Source organism: Callithrix jacchus, chromosome 12 (genome assembly GCF_049354715.1).
Source record: "Callithrix jacchus isolate 240 chromosome 12, calJac240_pri, whole genome shotgun sequence".
Lineage (NCBI taxonomy): Eukaryota > Metazoa > Chordata > Mammalia > Primates > Cebidae > Callithrix > Callithrix jacchus.
Genome location: NC_133513.1, coordinates 126,684,173 through 126,703,551, shown reverse-complemented (window position 1 = coordinate 126,703,551; position 19,379 = coordinate 126,684,173). Strand labels below are relative to the sequence as shown.

General features: G+C 57.9%; 1 protein-coding gene and 1 non-coding gene across 2 annotated transcripts; one reads left to right on the top strand and one right to left on the bottom strand.

Annotated features, from left to right (window-relative positions):
• Positions 1-6,649: 6,649 nt before the first annotated feature.
• On the bottom strand, positions 6,650-6,753 carry LOC118146531 (U6 spliceosomal RNA). Its single transcript, XR_004732391.2, has one exon. It is a non-coding gene; the product is annotated as a U6 spliceosomal RNA (small nuclear RNA).
• Positions 6,754-7,735: 982 nt separating this feature from the next.
• On the top strand, positions 7,736-18,577 carry ECHS1 (enoyl-CoA hydratase, short chain 1). Its single transcript, XM_002756730.7, has 8 exons — positions 7,736-7,840; positions 11,250-11,447; positions 12,106-12,233; positions 13,027-13,126; positions 14,099-14,203; positions 14,872-14,991; positions 16,186-16,253; positions 17,570-18,577. The coding sequence occupies exons 1-8, from the start codon at positions 7,753-7,755 to the stop codon at positions 17,633-17,635; spliced, it is 873 nt and encodes a 290-aa protein (XP_002756776.3). The 5' UTR covers positions 7,736-7,752; the 3' UTR covers positions 17,636-18,577.
• The last annotated feature ends 802 nt before the right edge of the window (positions 18,578-19,379 follow it).

Here is a 19,379-nt window from a genome sequence, read left to right as displayed (position 1 = left end):
GGAGCTCTCGGAGGAGGCCGGAGGCGGGGCGGGGGGCGGAGAGGGGCGGGGAGAGGGCAGGAAGAGGGGCGGGGAGGGGCGGGGTGGAGAGGGGAGGGGAGGGGCGGAGAGGGGAGGGGAGGGGCGGGGCGGAGAGGGGAGGGGCGGAGAGGGGAGGGGAGGGGCGGGGCGGAGAGGGGAGGGGAGGGGCGGAGAGGGGAGGGGCGGGGCGGAGAGGGGAGGGGACGGCCCCACCGGGCGCCTAGCTACTGAGCTCGGGTATCAGAGGGAAGCGCCCCTCGGGGGAGGGCCCGAGAAACCGCGAGGACGGGCTTCAGGGAGCGTCCTGCGCTGCCGGGTGGTGCGCGCGAGCGTCCCCACGAAGAGAGAAGCCGGTGGGCCGGGCGGGCAGTGCCTCCTCCAGGGGAGCCTAAGGCGCAGCCAGCGCTTCCCCGGGGACCCTCGGGACCTGCGCCTAGAGCGAGGGTGCAGTGGGTCTGGGGCTGCCGCAGTGTCAGGGGTGGGACCTGGGAGAGCTTGACGCGGCCAGAGGGCGCCCTGAGAACCTCCAGCAAGGCCACCGCCCCTCGGTTTGCTTGTGCGTGGGCGGCCACAGGCCTGCGGGGACAAGGGACGACCGCACAAGGAGGCACGAGTTCAGGAGAAGCCAAGAGCAAGTGCAGAAACGCCTCTCGCCCCTCGCAGCTTCTGGAGAAGCTGGGCGCACGCCCAGGCACGCCTGTATTTCTGGAATTCCCCCGGTGCCGGCGGCTGCGTTTTCTACTGCATCGCAGTCCGCAGGGGCTGGAAACTCCTGCCCGATTTTCAGGCGCGTCCCCGCCTCCTGAGCCCCCATCCTCTGCGGAGGGGCGGCGCGCTCAAGTTTGCTGGTGTGAGCTTTCCCCTTGGCTCTCGGCGTGGGCCTCCTGAGCCGTGTCTTCCTTTACTTTGATGCTCTCTCGTCCCAGCTGGAGAAAAGGCTCCCGGAAGGGTGACCTGGCATCGCTGGATTCCACTCCCCATCACTCCCAAGCCACCCCAAGCTGAGCTCCAGGCACCGCTGCATGCAGGGAGAGGGGCAGGTGTCTGGGGTGCAGGCTGACTCCCTGGGCTACGACGAGCAGGGGACGAGCGTCCTCTGTCCGTCAGGGGCCTCCGGCACCAGGAGGTGACACTGGCCGCAGTGGCCATCTCCCGCTGCCAGGCCATGGGGAAGCCAGTGCCCTCAGGTAGGCAGGGCTAGCTCTCCACCAAGCTGACCCACTGGACATCCCAGGACTAAGGAAAGAAGGACTGCCCCTCCCCCATGGTCATATGACGTGTTTGGGGCGCAGCCCCCTACTAGTGTCACCTATCCTTCCTGAGCAGGCCTCTCTCTTACTCCCTGCTCTAAGGCCTGAAGCAGAGCCACTAGCTCAGTGGGGCGCTCTGTAGGGCATGTTGGGAGCCTGATGTAGGGCTGAGGGCCCCACAGGGTTGCGGGGTGAGCCTTATGCTGTGCTGAGGTGCAGGGTCCGAGAAATAAAGAGACAGGACACAGAAGTACAAGGAAAACGCAGCTGGGCTCGGGGGCCACGCCACCTATAAGCAGAGTCAGGCGAGGCCCCGAATGTCCAGAAGCCTGAGTATTTATTGTGTATAGGTTAGGGGGCAGGGCAGTGAGTGAAATCATCTTTAAGGATAGTGATAGGGTCGTGAGCAATAAAACATGGGGTCCACCTCCATTAGGTCACTGAGGCTTGAAGGTGGGCCCTGTGCAGTGCAGAGGGTGCAGTGTGCAATACTTCTATCTGTGGGAAACTACTTCTAAGAAGATTTATAGGAGGACGCTTTAAGTCACAGAGCAGTGACAGAGCTGTCAGGGTTACCACCACCTGCTGGCAGCCTCCAGTGGGTTCTGTGGGAAGATGCTTTACGAGCAGCACAGTAGCAAGAGCTGAGAGAGTTCACAGTCACCAAGGTGGATTGCCAGTTTGAGGGCGGCCTTCCGCAAGAACTGGAGCGGGGTCCTACAACTCCTTTACCAGGAGGAGTGGCTCTCGCCCCAAGCCTGCCATACAGCGGGTATCTCTACGATACTGAACGCTGCCGCCTGGGCCGTGGGTTCTTGTCCTGGCATAACTGTTTTCCCTTAAATCATGCTCTGCACTGTGTCCGCTCTAGGCATTCCTCCGATTATGAACTAAGATATAATTATAGGTATATATGTAGGGAAATATTCTTTAGGCACTCATACTATCAGCTATTATATGATTATAAGTAGAGGATTGTATAAAGGGATTCTTCAAGCCCTAATTCTATAAACTAATATATGATTATGTAAAGGATTATATAAAAGGAAATAGCTGAGTAGTAACACTATAAAGTGAGATATGCCTCAGGCCCTAACTGTGCCAGGGTTCTGCTTAGCTCTCATTCCTTGGTGCCTATATGGGGGGTTACCCACAGCGCTCCATTCCCAGGTTCCTGGCGTGCACTTAGGAAACCCAGCAGGACCACCCCGCCCACCTGCCCCAGCTCCCCAGCTGGAGGTCCTGGGAGGGCAGCTTTAATACTCTGGGTTCCTGAATTCCACAGATCAACTGCGTCCCCCACAGGTATGGCCAAGGGGATGGCCCACTCCCTAGTGGCACCCTCTGAAATCAGGCTGCTACTCTGACCACAGGCCCCAGCTCACTGCCCAGACCCGGGAGCACAACGTCCTGTGGGCAAGGCTGTGAGGGATGCCACCCTGTGCTTCCAGCCTCCTGCATGGGCGTGGGCCTCGCCATTCTGGGTGGGTGGGCTACTTTGGTTCCTCAGCCTCTGGGGGCTGCTGCTCTGTTTTCAGCACCATGTCAGGCACCATGCCGTCAGCCAGCTCCTCCAGGCAGAGACTCCCCTGTGTCCTTATTCTCCTGGGCTGTTACAGTGTCCTCCCCTGTGTCCTTATTCTCAGGGCCCAGCCTTTGCTGGAAGGATGTCCAGTCTTGGCTCTGGTCAGGCATCAATGTCCCCCAGGCACCTGGCGTCACCTCACGTTGGGACAGTCTCTGCAAGATGGAATAGGAAGGGTCGAGTCTTGCCTCTGTCACCTCCTCCTGGTCCATCATGTCCTCCTGGCCAGCCCGTTCCTGGTTCCTTCAGGGAGCCCAGCCCAAAGGGGACCCAGAAGATTCTAACTGAATTCTAGTTCAGGATGGTCCCAGATCCTCTTGTGGAGCAGAAGGATCCCATAAAAGCCGGAACTACTTGGCTCAGAAGCTTGCTGCCAAGCCTCCCCACTGTGGCCCACACAGGCCACAGGTAAACATGGCCGTGCCCCACACCCAGGAGACCTGGTGCAAATAGGGGTGACTGTAAAGTGACATGACTGAAAGGGGACACTCTGGCTTTATGGTGCAGAGAGAAGATGTGGACCCCAAGAGCTGCAGGGTGGGGACAATGCATTTGCTCCCTAGATGTAGTGCCACAGCCTGAATCAAACAGCAGCTGCTGCTGACACTCCGACCTGGGGCCGGGTTAGTCACCCGCCCCTCCTTGCTCCGAAATGGAGAGCGCTTGTGACCACAGCCAGTCCTGGACGGTCCTGCCATGCCAGAGCCAGCAGCCGGAACACACGATCTCTGTCCCATCCCATTGGTACAAGGTGTGTTTCTCCTAGCTCCAGAGAGCCTTGGGTGATGCCACCTGCGGTGATCAAGGTGGCAACTACCCATGTGGCTTTGGCGGAATCCGGCTTGTTCAATTTTATAAATGCAGGCATCACGCCGAACAACTTCTCCCGTTTACAGTGTCCAATTCGATGGTTTTCAGTATAGTTACAGGGTTGTACAACCATCACCATAATCAAGTTGAGGACATTTACATCACCCTAAAAAAGTGGGGGTACCCTGCAGCAGTCATCCCATTGCCCCCTCCCTCCAGCCCCTGGCGAATTCTAATCCATTTTCTGTCTGCATGGATTGCCTGTTCTGGACATCTCATAGACATGGAATCATTCGATGCATGGCGTTTGTAGGGTCACAGCCCTACGGGGTGGTGGGGTGGCACCTATCGCTGTGCTGAGGCGCTGGATCCGAGAAGCAGACAGGAGACATGGAAGGACTGGAAAAGACAGCTGGGCTGGGGGGCCACGCCACCTATGAGTGGAGACGGGCGAGGTCCCGAACATCCAGGAGCGTCTGTATTTATTGGGTCTAGGTTCGGGAGCAGGGTAGTGAGTGAGGTCATCTTGAGGATAGTGATAGGTCAAGATAATCACCTGAGCAATAAACAAGGGGTCCCACCCCCATCATGTCACCGAGGCGAGGAGGTGGGCAGTGTGCAGCAAGGGGTCCACCCCCATCAGGTCACCGAGGCGAGGAGGTGGGCAGTGTGCAGCGAGGGGTCCCATCCCCATCAGGTCACCGAGGCGAGGAGGTGGGCCGTGCGCAGTGAGGAGGGTGCAGTGTGCAATATCTCTTATCTAGGGGCAGGCTACTTCTAAGGAATTCTGCAGGCGGATGCTTCTGAGTCAGCACAGTAGCTAGAGAGCTGACAAGTTATACAGTCACCAAGGCACGATTATATTGGAGGGGTTTTGAGCCCTCAGATGCTCAAGGGATTGCCGGTCTGAGGGCAGCCTTCCACAAGAACTGGAGCAAGGTCCTAGAACTCCTCTATTAGGAGGAGAGGCTCTCGCCCCAAGCCTGCCCTACAGTGGGTATCTTTACCATACTGAATGCTGCCGCCTGGGCCATGGATTCTTGTCCTGGTATAACTGTTTTTCCCTTAAATCATGCTCTGCACCATGTCTGCTGTAGACATTCCTCCAACTATAAGCCTCTTATTCCTCAATTCATGCTCTGTACCCTGTCTGCTCTAGGCATTCCTCCGACTATGAGCTAAGATATAATTTTATATATATATGGAAATAACTGAGTAGTAAGATATTCCTCAGGCACTAATGCCATAAACTAATATGTGATTATATATAAAGGATTATATAAAGGAAATAACTGAGTAATGTCATTATCAACTAAGATACTCTTCAGGCTCTAATTGTGCCAGGGACCTGCTTAAGTCCCCTTCCTCGGTGCCCTGATGGGGGGTTACCCACAGCCTTTGTGTCTGGCTTTTTTCACTGAGCATAGCATTTTCAAGGCTCATCCATTTGTAATGGATGTATCAGTGCTTCTTTCCTTTGTATGCCCGAACAGTAGTCCATTGTATAGTCTAATGTGTTCTAACATACCCCTTGTTTGGATATATGATGTTTTGTTTGCCCGTTTATGAGTTGATGGACAACTGGCTTTTTCCCACCTTTTGGCTGTTATGAAAAAGTTGCTATGAACGTATTTAGCAACATTATTCATAACAAGTTTATGAAAGTTTTCGTGGACATTTGTCTTCAGTTCTCTCGGGTGTACGCTGAAGAGTGGAATTGCTGTTTGACCTTTTGAGGAAAGCACAGACTGTTTTCCACAGCGACTGCTACACTTCCACTCCCGCCGGCAGCGTGCCAGTGTCCCACGCTCACATCCCCCACAGTGCCGATGGTTGCTGGGCTTATGGCAGCCAGCGCCGTAGGTGCGACATTCTATCGCTATGGTTTCAGAGCTTGTCTGACATGGATGCTCTTCACTGGAGGAATGTCTGTTCAGTTCTCTCGCTAACTTGGTAGTGTCCTTGCAGACAAAAGTTTTAAGCTTCCCTTCGTTGCTTGTGAATTACGTGATGGAGGACAGGAGCCACCCAACCTCTTGGTTGTTAGGAAACCTCTTGGCAGGCACGGTGGATCACTCCTGTAGTCCCAGCACTTTGGGAGGCCGAGGCGGTAGATCACTTGAGGTCAGGAGTTCAAGAACTGCCTGGCCAACATGGCGAAACCCCCAACTCTACTGAAAAACTACAAATATTAACCAGGCATGGTGGTGCGTGCCTGTAGTCCCAACTACTCAGAAGTCTGGGGCAGGAGAAACACTTGAGCCCGGGAGTGCAAGCTACAATGAGCCAAGATCACAGCACTGCGCTCCAGCCTGGGTGACAGCGAGACAGAAAAGAAAGAAAGAAAGGGAGGGAGGGAGGAAGGAAGAAAAAGAGACCCCTCTTTTCTGTTTGAGCTGTTTCATTTTGGGCCTCTCTGTCCCAGAGGTTTAACCTACACTAATACAGAGCATCTTTTAGTAAAGGTTTGTTGGTTATTTCTTTCTGCTTACACGAGATGTCTTTATTTCACCCTCAGTCTTGAAATGAAATCTTGGTGTGTGTTCATTTTTGGTTTGAACTGAATTATTTTCTGGAACATAGTGAGGAGGAGAACAGGGTCTGGAGGCCAGGAACCTAGGGGCAATTCAGGCTGACTCCCTAGAACTCAATCAAATGGAAACACCAGCTGTGACAGGAAATGTCCTCTCCATTTATATAGGGTGTACACCAAGGAACCAGTGAAAACTCCTAGAGGGTATTTAAACCCCCCAAAAAGCTGTGTAACGGGGCCCTTAGCCCCTACTCTCGGCTGCACACACACTGTGAAGTTACTTTTTTTTTTTGAGACGGAGTTTCGCTCTTGTTACCCAGGCTGGAGTGCAATGGCACGAACTCGGCTCACCGCAACCTCCGCCTCCTGGGTTCAGGCAATTCTCCTGCCTCAGCCTCCTGAGTAGCTGGGATTACTGGCTTGAGCCACGGTGCCTGGCCATTTTTTTTTTTTAACATGGAACACTTCATTAATTTTCAGGTCATGCTTGCACAGGAACCATGCCAATCTCTGTGTCATTCCAATTTCAGCATATGTGCTGCCAAAGCAAGCACTCTTTTTTTCTTTTATTTTTTGAGATGAAGTCTTGCTCTGTTGCCCAGGCTGGAGTGTAGTGGTGTGATCTCAGCTCGTCGCAACCTCTACCTCCCGGATTCAACCGATTCTCCTGCCTCAGCCTCCCAAGTAGCTGGGACTGCAGGCGTGCCCCACCACACGCAGCGAATTTTTTGAATTTTTAGTAGAGAGGGGGTTTCACCACGTTGGCCAGGCTGGTCTGGAACTCCTGACCTCAGGTGATCTGTCCACCTCGGCCTTCCAAAGTGCTGGGATTACGGGCGAGAGCCACCGCACCCCGCCACACTGTCATGTTCCTATAAATCTGTTTTCGCTGCTTCAGTCTTTCCTTGCTTCGATGTGCGTTTTGTCCAGTTCTTTGCTGAAGACGTCAGGAACCTGGGCAGCCTTCGCCGGTCACAGCAGCAGTTCGCTTTCCATTTGTAGATGTTTTACGTCCACCCTGGCTTTTGCAGAATCCGGGCAAGGACACAAAGTAGATGCTCGACGATACTGGTCTAGATATTGAAAAGTTATAAATAAAATAATGGATCAAAATTGCACTGATTGTTTAAATGTGCTTAAGTCCTATGTACCTGAAAATGAAACTCTTGCTCATGTGGCGTCAATGGCCAGGCCGCTGCCACCGTCCCGCGCCGGGCGCTGCAGACGCGGACCCGGGCAGGCGCCGCCATTGCCCCGCATCAGCGCGGTCTCCCCGCGGCCGGCCGGCACCCCGACGGCCTGGGCGGAGGCGCGGGAGAAGGCGGAGGAGCCTGGAGGGTGCTGGGCCCAGGACGAGGACCCAGGTGCGCCCTTAGATCCGCCAGCGGGCGCGGCGCTGGGGGCGGGGCCTGCAGGAGGACGCCCCGCCCACTCCGCCCGGGCCGATCTCGCGATGCCCTCCTGGTCTCGCGGCACCGGCCTGTGGGCGGGGCGAGCCCTGAGTGGTGAGGCGCGGGGGCGGCTCCCGGGCCGGGCGAATAGTGGAGAGAGCCATGGCCGCTCTTCGTGTCCTGCTGCCCCGCGTCCGCGGCCCACTGAGGCCCCCGATCCACAGCTCGGTGTGGCGTCCCTTCGCCTCGGGTGAGTGCCCGGTGACAGCCGGCGACCCGGATCCCCTCCGACTCCGACCTGCACCCCCGGCCAGACCTCAGACCGCACCCCCTCCCGCCGGACCCCACATCCCCACCTAACCCCGACCCTCACCCCTCCCGCCGGACCCCGCACCCCCACCTGACCCCGACCCTCATCCCCCTCCCGCCTGATCCCGCACCCCCACCTGACCCCCTCACCCCTCCCGCCGGACCCCACATCCCCACCTGACCCCGACCCTCATCCCCCTCCCGCCTGATCCCGACCCTCTCCCCTCCCGCCGGACCCCGCACCCCCACCTGACCCTGACCCTCATCCCCCTCCCGCCTGACCCCGCACCCCCACCTAACCCCGACCCTCTCCCCTCCCACCTGACCCCACACCCCCACCTGATCCCGACCCTCATCCCCCTCCCGCCTGACCCCACATCCCCACCTGACCCCGACCCTCACCCCTCCCGCCTGACCCCGCACCCCTACCAGACCCCGACCCTCATCCCCCTCCCGCCTGATCCCGCACCCCCACCTGACCCCCTCACCCCTCCCGCCGGACCCCACATCCCCCACCTGATCCCGACCCTCTCCCCTCCCGCCTGACCCCGCACCCCCACCTAACCCCGACCCTCTCCCCTCCCACCTGACCCCACACCCCCACCTGATCCCGACCCTCATCCCCCTCCCGCCTGACCCCACATCCCCACCTGACCCCGACCCTCACCCCTCCCGCCTGACCCCGCACCCCTACCAGACCCCGACCCTCATCCCCCTCCCGCCTGATCCCGCACCCCCACCTGACCCCCTCACCCCTCCCGCCGGACCCCACATCCCCCACCTGATCCCGACCCTCTCCCCTCCCGCCTGACCCCGCACCCCCACCTAACCCCGACCCTCTCCCCTCCCACCTGACCCCACACCCCCACCTGATCCCGACCCTCATCCCCCTCCCGCCTGACCCCACATCCCCACCTGACCCCGACCCTCACCCCTCCCGCCTGACCCCGCACCCCTACCAGACCCCGACCCTCTCCCCTCCTGCCTGACCCCGCACCCCCACCTGATCCCGACCCTCATCCCCCTCCACCCTGACCCCACACCCCCACCTGATCCCGACCCTCATCCCCCTCCACCCTGACCCCACACCCCCACCTGATCCCGACCCTCATCCCCCTCCCGCCTGACCCCACATCCCCACCTGACCCCGACCCTCACCCCTCCCGCCTGACCCCGCACCCCCACCTGACCCCGACCCTCATCCCCCTCCCGCCTGATCCCGACCCTCTCCCCTCCCGCCGGACCCCGCACCCCCACCTGACCCCGACCCTCAACCCCCTCCCGCCTGACCCCGCACCCCTACCAGACCCCGACCCACACCCCTCCCCCTGACCCCGCACCCCCACCTGACCCCGACCCTCATCCCCCTCCCGCCTGATCCCGCACTCCCACCTGACCCCCTCACTCCTCCCGCCTGATCCCGCACCCCCTACCTGACCCCGACCCTCATCCCCCTCCCGCCGGACCCCACATCCCCACCTGATCCCGACCCTCTCCCCTCCCGCCTGACCCCGCACCCCCACCTGATCCCGACCCTCATCCTCCTCCCGCCTGACCCCGCACCCCTACCAGACCCCGACCCGCACCCCTCCCCCTGACCCCGCACCCCCACCTAACCCCGACCCTCTCCCCTCCCACCTGACCCCACACCCCCACCTGATCCCAACCCTCATCCCCCTCCCGCCTGACCCCACATCCCCACCTGACCCCGACCCTCACCCCTCCCGCCTGACCCCGCACCCCTACCAGACCCCGACCCTCTCCCCTCCTGCCTGACCCCGCACCCCCACCTGATCCCGACCCTCATCCCCCTCCACCCTGACCCCACACCCCCACCTGATCCCGACCCTCATCCCCCTCCCCCCTGACCCCACACCCCCACCTGATCCCGACCCTCATCCCCCTCCCGCCTGACCCCACATCCCCGCCTGACCCCACATCCCCACCTGACCCCGACCCTCACCCCTCCCGCCTGACCCCGCACCTTCACCTGACCCCGACCTGCAGCAAGGAGCTGGCGCTCTGTCCTGTTTGAGGCTTACCCTCGATTGTTGGCATTTGTCGAAGGAGGGTGCTTCCTGGTGCCTTGTCTCAGCAGAGTCCAGGGCCGTCTCCAGTGCAGTGTCCTGGGAACAGCTGACCACGGCCTCTTGGGAGAAGGAGTGTGGCTCTGGGCTATGTTCTGTGCTGGGGATTTTTCTTCAGGACATGCTCAAACACACGTGAAAACAGAGAGAACCGTACCAAGGCCACCATATAATCATGTGGCTGAGAGCTACACCTGGAGCCACTGAGCACTGCTCAGGGAGCCCTCGGAGGGCCTCTTGGGGTCACACTCTATCCGCTGATGGGGCCACATCCCTTCTAGAAGGGAGCATCAGGAAATAATCACAATGTGAAATGATGACGCTGCTTCCTGATAGGCCAAGACCAGCCCCCACTCTCCTCAGTTTGATCCCTGTGTGAACAGATCCCTCTCTGCCCTCTCGCCCGTTCTCTTCAGTTTGATCCCTGTGTGAACAGATCCCCCCTCTGCCCTCTCGCCCGCTCGCCTCAGTTTGATCCCTGTGTGAACAGATCCCCCTCTGCCCTCTCGCCCGCTCTCCTCAGTTTGATCCCTGTGTGAACAGATCCCCTCTCTGCCCTCTCGCCCGCTCTCCTCAGTTTGATCCCTATGTGAACAGATCCCCCCTGTGCCCTCTCGCCCGCTCTCCTCAGCTTGATCCCTGTGTGAACAGATCCCCCTGTGCCCTCTCGCCCGCTCTCCTCAGTTTGATCCCTGTGTGAACAGATCCCCCTGTGCCCTCTCGCCCGCTCTCCTCAGTTTGATCCCTGTGTGAACAGATCCCCTCTCTGCCCTCTCGCCCGCTCTCCTCAGTTTGATCCCTGTGTGAACAGATCCCCCTCTGCCCTCTCGCCCGCTCTCCTCAGTTTGATCCCTGTGTGAACAGATCCCCCTCTGCCCTCTCGCCCGCTCTCCTCAGTTTGATCCCTGTGTGAACAGATCCCCCTCTGCCCTCTTGCCCGCTCTCCTCAGTTTGATCCCTGTGTGAACAGATCCCCCTCTGCCCTCTCGCCCGCTCTCCTCAGTTTGATCCCTGTGTGAACAGATCCCCCCTCTGCCCTCTCGCCCGCTCTCTTCAGTTTGATCCCTGTGTGAACAGATCCCCCCTCTGCCCTCTCGCCCGCTCTCCTCAGTTTGATCCCTGTGTGAACAGATCCCCCTCTGCCTTCTCGCCCACTCTCCTCAGTTTGATCCCTGTGTGAACAGATCCCCCTGTGCCCTCTCGCCCGCTCTCCTCAGTTTGATCCCTGTATGAACAGATCCCCTCTCTGCCTTCTCGCCTTAGGTGCCAACTTTGAGTACATCATCGCAGAAAAAAGGGGGAAGAATAACACCGTGGGGTTGATCAAGCTGAACCGCCCCAAGGCCCTTAATGCACTTTGCAATGGGCTGATTGAGGAGCTCAATCAGGCACTGAAGACCTTCCAGGAGGACCCGGCCGTGGGGGCCATTGTCCTCACCGGCGGGGATAAGGCCTTTGCAGGTGTGCACAGCAGTGGAGGCCTTTGCACCTGGGCTGATGGGGGAGGCACGTGTGGCCTGACTTGCACCTCTCTGAGGCAAAGCACACGGTTGGGGATTTATTCAGACGTACAGTGGAGATGGTCGTGGGAGCTGCTTGCACTAGCAGCCTTGTGTACACCTGCAGTGCTCCACGTGGCACCAGCAGCCTTGTGTACACCTGCAGTGCTCCACGTGGCACCAGCAGCCTTGTGTACGCCTGCAGTGCTCCACGTGGCACCAGCAGCCTTGTGTACGCCAGAAGTGCTCCACGTGACACCAGCAGCTTTGGTGTGTGCCACGCCAGAAGTGCTCCACATGTAGCCAAATCGCTTGTTTACAGGGGTTCAGGGCCTTGGCAGTCAGGCTTTGTGTATGTCGAGGGCTTATATGATGACGAATACCCCCAGCCTCTGTGGGTGCCTCCCTCGCACCTGCCACCTGCCCCAGGGCCCTTCTGCATGATCTCTGTTATGGCTGGCACGACAGCATCCTGACAGTCCACGTGGCCTGGTGTCAGCCGTGCCCGGCAAGCACAGTGCCCATGTCTGGTGTGCTCCGAAGCTCCTTGTTGGTCTGGGGGATACAGGGCAGGTGGGTGCTCTGCTCTCTGGTAACTGGAACCCCGTATCCACTCCTAGCTGGAGCTGATATCAAGGAAATGCAGAACATGAGTTTCCAGGAGTGTTACTCCCAGAAGTTCTTGAACCACTGGGACTGCATCACCCAGGTCAAGAAGCCGGTCATCGCTGCTGTCAATGGCTATGCTGTGAGTGGTGCTGCCAAGTCTCCTCCTCTCGCGGCTGAAGGAGCCCTGATACACATACACGCCATAACAGATGTTGTTTGGAGAGGCCTCACTTCCCAGGCCAGCTGCCTCCTTTCCTGTCTCGTGGTGCTGAAGAGCCAGGGACCATGCGGAGAGGACATGTCCTAGCTTCCGTTTTTTTCACGGCTGTTCACCTGGCAGCTTCTCCCCAGCAAGCCTCTCTTCCAGGGCAGCGGAAGAGTGGTGTTTGTTTTGGCTTTTCAGTATCGTTTAAATGCTGGTCTCTGCCCCCCAACCTAAGCTATGTCTATAAACTGGCTTCTTTTGCTCCCCTCAAAAGCTCTGTGTCGCATGTGTTGGGACTGTTTGAAGTGCTGAGGCCAGTCTTGCCTGTCGGGAAGCAGAGTGATCGTTTCCCCTGGTGATCGTTTTGTGATACTCCCTAGTAAGCCAGGGCTGCACAGATGGAGCTTTCTCCACGCCCGCCTGTGCACCTCGTCTCTGTGGCTGCATTTGGGCCACAGTGGCAGGCTTGAGTCGTCACAGCAGAGCCTGTAAGACCTTCGTAGCCGAAAATATTAATCTGGCCCTTTAGAATGTTTGCCAGTTTCCGGTAAGCAGCATCAACCATCAGTCGTTAACTTACCCTAACAGTTAACTAGTTCGGTGCCACTATGTTATTCTCTGTCAACCCCTGACACTGTTTCTTTTAAATGGAAATCTGAAAGAGAAGTGAGTGATGTTCTGACCGGGTTCCCCTTGCGAGACTCTCCTGACGCCAGTTGTTTTGCAGCTTGGCGGGGGCTGTGAGCTTGCCATGATGTGTGACATCATCTATGCCGGCGAGAAGGCCCAGTTTGGACAGCCCGAGATCTTACTAGGGACCATCCCAGGTAAGGCGTGACACTGTCTCTGGCATACATGCTTTGGGTAATGCCTGCCTGTGTCTCAGGACCCACAGCTCATATCTGACCAGAGGCCCTGGATGGAGACCCCCATGTCTGGTCTGTGGTCCCTCTGCAGACAGCCACAGAGGCTAGAGTGGTTGTGACAGAGCTCGGAGGGGGGTCTCAGAGGCCCGGGACCACGTCTGGCTCCTGTGGCTGTGCCCAGGTCTCACACATGATGGTGTTGGAAGAGGCTGGTCCTGGGTGACACTGGCTTCTAACCATGGCAGTTCTTGCTTGTGACCCATGTCTGTGGCAGAGAGAGAACAAGGTGACCCTGGGTGGCACTGGGAGCTCTGCCCACTATGCCTCAGGTCCTGCTCACTGCCATCTCATTGGCCTCGGAGGTCATGTGGCCTCACTGAGTTCAGCAGAGCAGGGAGTCAGACCCCCCACCACACCTGGGGGAAGGGCCTGGGCTCTGGGCAAAAAGCAACACCCTCTACCCCCAGGGTCCTCCTGGTGGGCCTGGTAGGAGGGGTGGGCACAGGCAGAGCAGCCAGGAAGGAGCTCAGACCCTGAGGGGAACAGCTGCACGCAGGGCGCTCTCTGCTGCCCTTGAGTTTGACCAGGCAGATTCTGAGGCCTGGAGCTATGAGCTTGGCCCATTTTTTCGGGGTCTGATCCCTTGAGCAGTTGCTGATGCAAGGGACCGGTGCCTGGAGTCAGCAAGGCCTATAAGCCTCCAAGATGTTGACCACAGAGCCACACACCTTGCTCCAACGTCAGGGTGTTGGGGGAGCCCCGGATGTGGGGCCTAAGCTTGAAAAGGGCTGTGCCTGAAGTTCCTGGGGTCCCTGCTGCCCAGCCTCTGCCCCGTGGCCTTGCCTCAGGGCCCATCTTAAGCCCCTCGGAACTTGTGGTGTCTTCTTGGATTCACTCGCTGCAGTGCCAACCGTGACCAGTCCCTCCCCGCAGGTGCAGGAGGCACCCAGAGACTCACCCGTGCTGTCGGGAAGTCGCTGGCGATGGAGATGGTCCTCACCGGTGATCGGATCTCAGCCCAGGATGCCAAACAAGCAGGTGCGGGTTGGCGCTGCCTGTGGGAGCCACACGGAAACTCAGGGCTGCATCTAGGTGTCCCCAGGGAGGTTGCATGAGCTTCTGGGTCCTGAGGACCTGGGAGACTGCTTGCCTTTTGTTTTTACATTTCGAAGAACTGTATGTGCAGAAGTGGAACCACACGTAAGTATCTGGTACAGAATAACAGCCCAGAAGTTATGTCCCCAGAGTCCAGTGTAAGCAGCGGGCATCTCCCGGCCCTAACTAGGCAGTCCTCCCACTGCCCTGTTGATGACCATGGTCCCTGTGTCTGGCCGCCTCTACCGTTGGAGCTGTGGACAGCCTGGCCCGCATGTCTCAGAGCACAGAGACCGCAGCTCCAGGAGGACTTAGCCCCTCAGGGTGCGTGCGGCATTTCCCGCGTGGAAGCCAGCCTCACCCAGCGCTCGGAGGCCAGGGTGCTCCCGTGTGGAAGCCGCCCTCGCCCAGCGCTCGGAGGCCAGGGTGCTCCCGTGTGGAAGCCGCCCTCGCCCAGCGCTCGGAGGCCGGGGTGCTCCCGTGTGGAAGCCGCCCTCGCCCAGCGCTCGGAGGCCGGGGTGCTCCACGCTGCTCCCCAGAGGCCACTCGCTCGCAGAGGAATAGCTACGTACTGTTTCTGCACATCACTCACTGACTTTCTTGTGTTTCAGGTCTTGTAAGCAAGATTTTTCCAGTTGAGACACTGGTGGAAGAAGCCATCCAGTGTGCAGAAAGAATTGCCAGCAATTCCAAAATCATAGTAGCAATAGCCAAAGAATCAGTGAATGCAGGTAGGGGGTCCTGCCAGGGGGAGAAAGTAGAGGGGTCTCTGTGGCTGACAGGACTGTTCCTGGGGGCGAGATTTCTGGCTGCAAATGAGTGTGCCTGAAGCCCTCCTGGTAGATGGTGGGGTTCTCAGTGTCTCAGTTCTGCTGTCTGTAGAATGGTGGTTTCTGGCCACGCACTCAGGAACTCCACTGAGATGTTCCCAGCTCCCCTTTGTACCAGGGCCCGAGAACGGAGCCAGGCCTGGGAGGTGAGGGCAGCACAGGTCATGGCAGGGAAAGGCTGAGAAGGGAGCAGGGGTCCCAGAAGTAAGATGGTCTTGCTCACAGGGAGGCTCGGTTCACTTGCCGGGAGATGGGGCTACAGGCTGTGTCTGCACCTGGCAGGTGGCTACACAGACATGCTGCTCATTTGTGGCCTGGATTCCTTTAGTTCTCCCTCTGCCAGAGAAGTGGATCTGATCTTCACCTTCCTCAGAAATGCTCTAGTTTTAATGTCACCGTTTAGTCTCAGCATGTGGAATGAGATGGTTGTTAGCTGCTTGAGTCTGGTCAGATGTGGGTGGCCCCAGGCAGGTTCCTAGCCCCCCTGAGTATGTTTATCCTGAGTGTGGCTGTCCCTGGGCTTGCTGTTGGCTTGAGGCAGGATACAGTGAGGGGAGCATTTCAGAAACAGAGGCTGCTGTCGCCCAAGGCGTTTGGCAAGGTCGTGCTCTGCTGGGAGAGGCCACTGGCTCCAGGCCTGGAACCGCAGCGCCAGCCTCTGCCTGTGCAGTCAGGCCTCACGCAGAGAAGGGGCCTGGAATGAGTAGAGCCACAGGCGTCCTTGGTGCCGGCTCCGTGTGGCTCTGGGCCCCGTGCTGTCCTTTCTGGCTTTGTCCTCAGTTGCTTTCTCTGCCTGTAGTCCCGTTTCTGCCTCAGAGCCTTTCCTGTCCTCATGAGCACAGTTTGCCATCCCACCTTTGATCCAGCTCCTCTCCGTTCCTGGGGCCCAGGGTCAGTGGTGTGACGTTTGGGGGCCACAGAAGAGCTGTCTGCCTGGCCTCAGGTGGGGCAGGGCCTGTGAGAGGGGCCGGGCTTCCCAGGCCACATTGAAAGCACAGGCGTGCATGGGTCAGTGAGGAGGGCTTCCTGTCACCATGCAGGAAAGGTTCTGCATTTAACACCTTGGTTCATAACTCCAGGACTTTTATTTTCCAGCTTTTGAAATGACATTAACAGAAGGAAATAAGTTGGAGAAGAAACTCTTTTATTCAACCTTTGCAACTGTGAGTAAACAGTGTCCGCCCAGAGAGTCACGCGTATCCCAGTCACACGAGTTGTGGGAACTTCTACATTTGATCAAGTGTCGTTTCTTTCTGTCAGAACGGTCAGCCTTTCCTTGCGTGGGACCAGATACGTTCTATCAGTGGGTCTTACTGTTAACACAAAAGTAGAGTGTGTGGAAGTTCAAAAGCGTGGAAACCGTACTGTCCTGAAGGTCTGAATGGCACCCTCAGGCAGCAGCTTCAGCAGGAGGGTAACGCGCAGCTGGAGTCGCAGCTTCCTGGGAGGCTGGGCGGGTCATTCGAGTCCAACAGGGCGACAGCAAAGCCCGGCCTCAATGTAAAAAATGCAATTCATTTTACCCATGATTCCGTTAGACCGTCCCAACTATGTGGAATGGGTTCACATTTATTCTAAGAAGATAAGCTGAAGCTGTAGAGCACTATTTTATACGGTTTCTGCCAGTAATTTAAACTAATTCCTCTAATTACCATTATAATTTTTTTTTTTGAGACAGAGTCTTGCTCTGTTGCCCAGGCTGGAGTGCAATGGTGTGATCTCAGCTCACTGCAACCTCCGCCTCCTGGGTTCAAGTGACTCTCCTGCTTCAGCCTCCTGAGTAGCTGGGACTGCAGGTGCCCGCCACCTGGCCCATAGAGACACGGTCTCACCATGTTGGCCAGGCTGGTTTCAAACTCCTGACCTCAAGTGATCTGCCTGCCTCAGCCTCCCAAACTGCTGGGATTATAGGCATGAGCCACTGTGCCCAGCCAGATTACCATTTTACTTCATCTTTTTCACTGGAAGAAAGTCATACTTAGGTGTTTTAATTGTTGTGTAAAACAAAAATTAAAAGTAGCGTGGGCACTTGAGGAAGGGGTGCAGGGGTGTGTGTGTGTGCGTGCACCTGGGACACGTGCACACATGTACCCAGCATGGGAAAAGACAGATGCAGAGTTGAGTTCTCATGTCCTGCTCCATGACACACGGTAGCCCCTGACACAGGTCACCTGTCCTCCGTTTGATGACTTGGTGAATGGCCAGACGTGCATCTGACGCTCTTAGATGTGAGCTGATTTGACATACACGGTGGCTCCTGAATGACCATCAGCCCGCCTGGTAGAGAGGCAGTAGAAGTCCCCGTGCCCTGGCCCAGCCCTGATTGGGCAGGAGTTCCTGCTGCAGAGTCCCCTCCCTGGCCCTCTGGGCCCCTGTGAGCATGAGGAGGGAGGCAGGGCCAGGGAGACCCGGACGGCATTGGCATCAGGCTCTGTGAGGAAACTGGGCATCCACCTGCTTCTCTCCTTTTTCCTACCAGGATGACCGGAAAGAAGGGATGGCCGCGTTTGTGGAAAAGAGAAAGGCCAACTTCAGAGACCAGTGAGAAGCAGCCGCCCTGCCCCACGCCTCTACCTGGAGGGGAAAAGCGTAGCCTGCCAGTTTTAGAAGCAAGTAAATCACCCTCTTTTCAAGGGCAGCGTCCCTGGTGTGCAGTCTCTCTTCGACTGCTGTGTGGTCATGGCCCGGCCCTCACAGCACGGCCGTCTCCTTCACCCAGCCTGTGGGGGTCCGTGTTCGCCTCTGACGGGAGCATCTTCTAAATCTAAGATTCTGCGGAGGAGCCCCCGCTGTGCTCAGGCGGAAAGCAGCCCTGCGGGTGCTTGTGTCTCTGTGCTGGAGAACGGGGTTGCTCCCAGGGAAACACTGGCTGCTGCCTTCACAGACACTCTGCTCATTAGAGTGACAGCGATTCAGTCACACCGCACCCTGTAGTCATGTCTAGAAGCGGAGTATTCTGTCGTGTTGTTCTGTTAGACTATTTTGCTTTGTGAGCAACGACTTTCAAACAAAGCAGAAGTTTGCACAGTCAGTCACCCACATCACACTTCCAGGGCAGCCACCGTGAACAGCTGGGTGTGTGGCTTCCTGGAGACTTGTGTGCACGCACACACACTCCTGCACGGTGGCTTCCTGGTTACGGAAGTGGTACTCCATGCCCTCTTCCACAGAGCCCTTTCCTCACGAAGGAAACCCTGTTTTCTCTGTTCAGTTTCAGTGCTTTCTTCTCTGTTGTGGTAACACATGCCACAGAACTTGACCATCTTAAACCGCTGTCTTCTAGAGATGGGGCTGGAGCACAGTGGCTGCAACCTCAGGCTCCTGGTCTCAGGTGGTCCTCCCCTCCCAAGCAGCTGGGACCACAGGCACACACTGGCACACCCAGCCAGCTGTTTCAGCTGGTGTCTCCGTGTGTTGCCAAGGCTGGTCTTTACCATTTTAAGTGCACATTTCAGTGGCATTAAGTACATTCTCATTGTGCAGCCATTATCGTCTGTCCAAGAACTTTTTCATTTTCCCAAACCCCTTTCTGCTTCCCTCCAGCTCCTGGCACCCATGCTTCTCCTTCTTCCTGTCTCTACGCAGGGACCCTGGTGGCTGCCCAGGGCCAGCTGTTCAGGTGCTGCTGGATGCCAGCCTGGGTGGCCCCACTAGGCCTTTCCAACGCAGCCCAAGTCACTTCCGTGGGGACGGGCTCCTAGAGCCCAGCAGTTCAACATGGAGACCTGTTTCCTCTGGGTTTTCTGACATGGCTTTGTCATTTTTCACAAACTTATTTTCAGAACTTTTGAGGAACTGCCAGGCCTTGGAGCATTGTGTCACCCCAGGGTTGAGGGCCAGGGCCACAGTGCTGGCCCACATCTGGTGTCCAGCTGGGAATCAGGTGGAAGAATGTAGCTCCATGGAGGGAGGGCCTAGCCAGCCTGAGCCTGGCCAAAGGTCAGGACGCTGCTGTCCTGGGCAGGGGGCTGCAGGCTGCTGACACTGGGGGATGATGGAGGACTCTTAGGTGTCCTGGCCCTCGAGGCTGAGCCTGGAAGTTTCGCCTGGCTGCCCTCCTGGACCTCCTCCAGGGGGTCCGATGTCCTACACTCCAGCATACGGCCCCTCAGGAGTGTGGGCTTAAAGCCTAGGTCCAGCTGCCCACCCTTGTAACACTAGGGACCCAGTGGGTTCCAGGCATTCTGCCAGGCCTAAGGGCAGCAGGACGTGGTCGGAGGGCAGAGACCCTCATGAGAGGAGGCCGCAGGGGGCAGCAGCTGAACCCCTTCGACCTAAGGGAGCTCGAA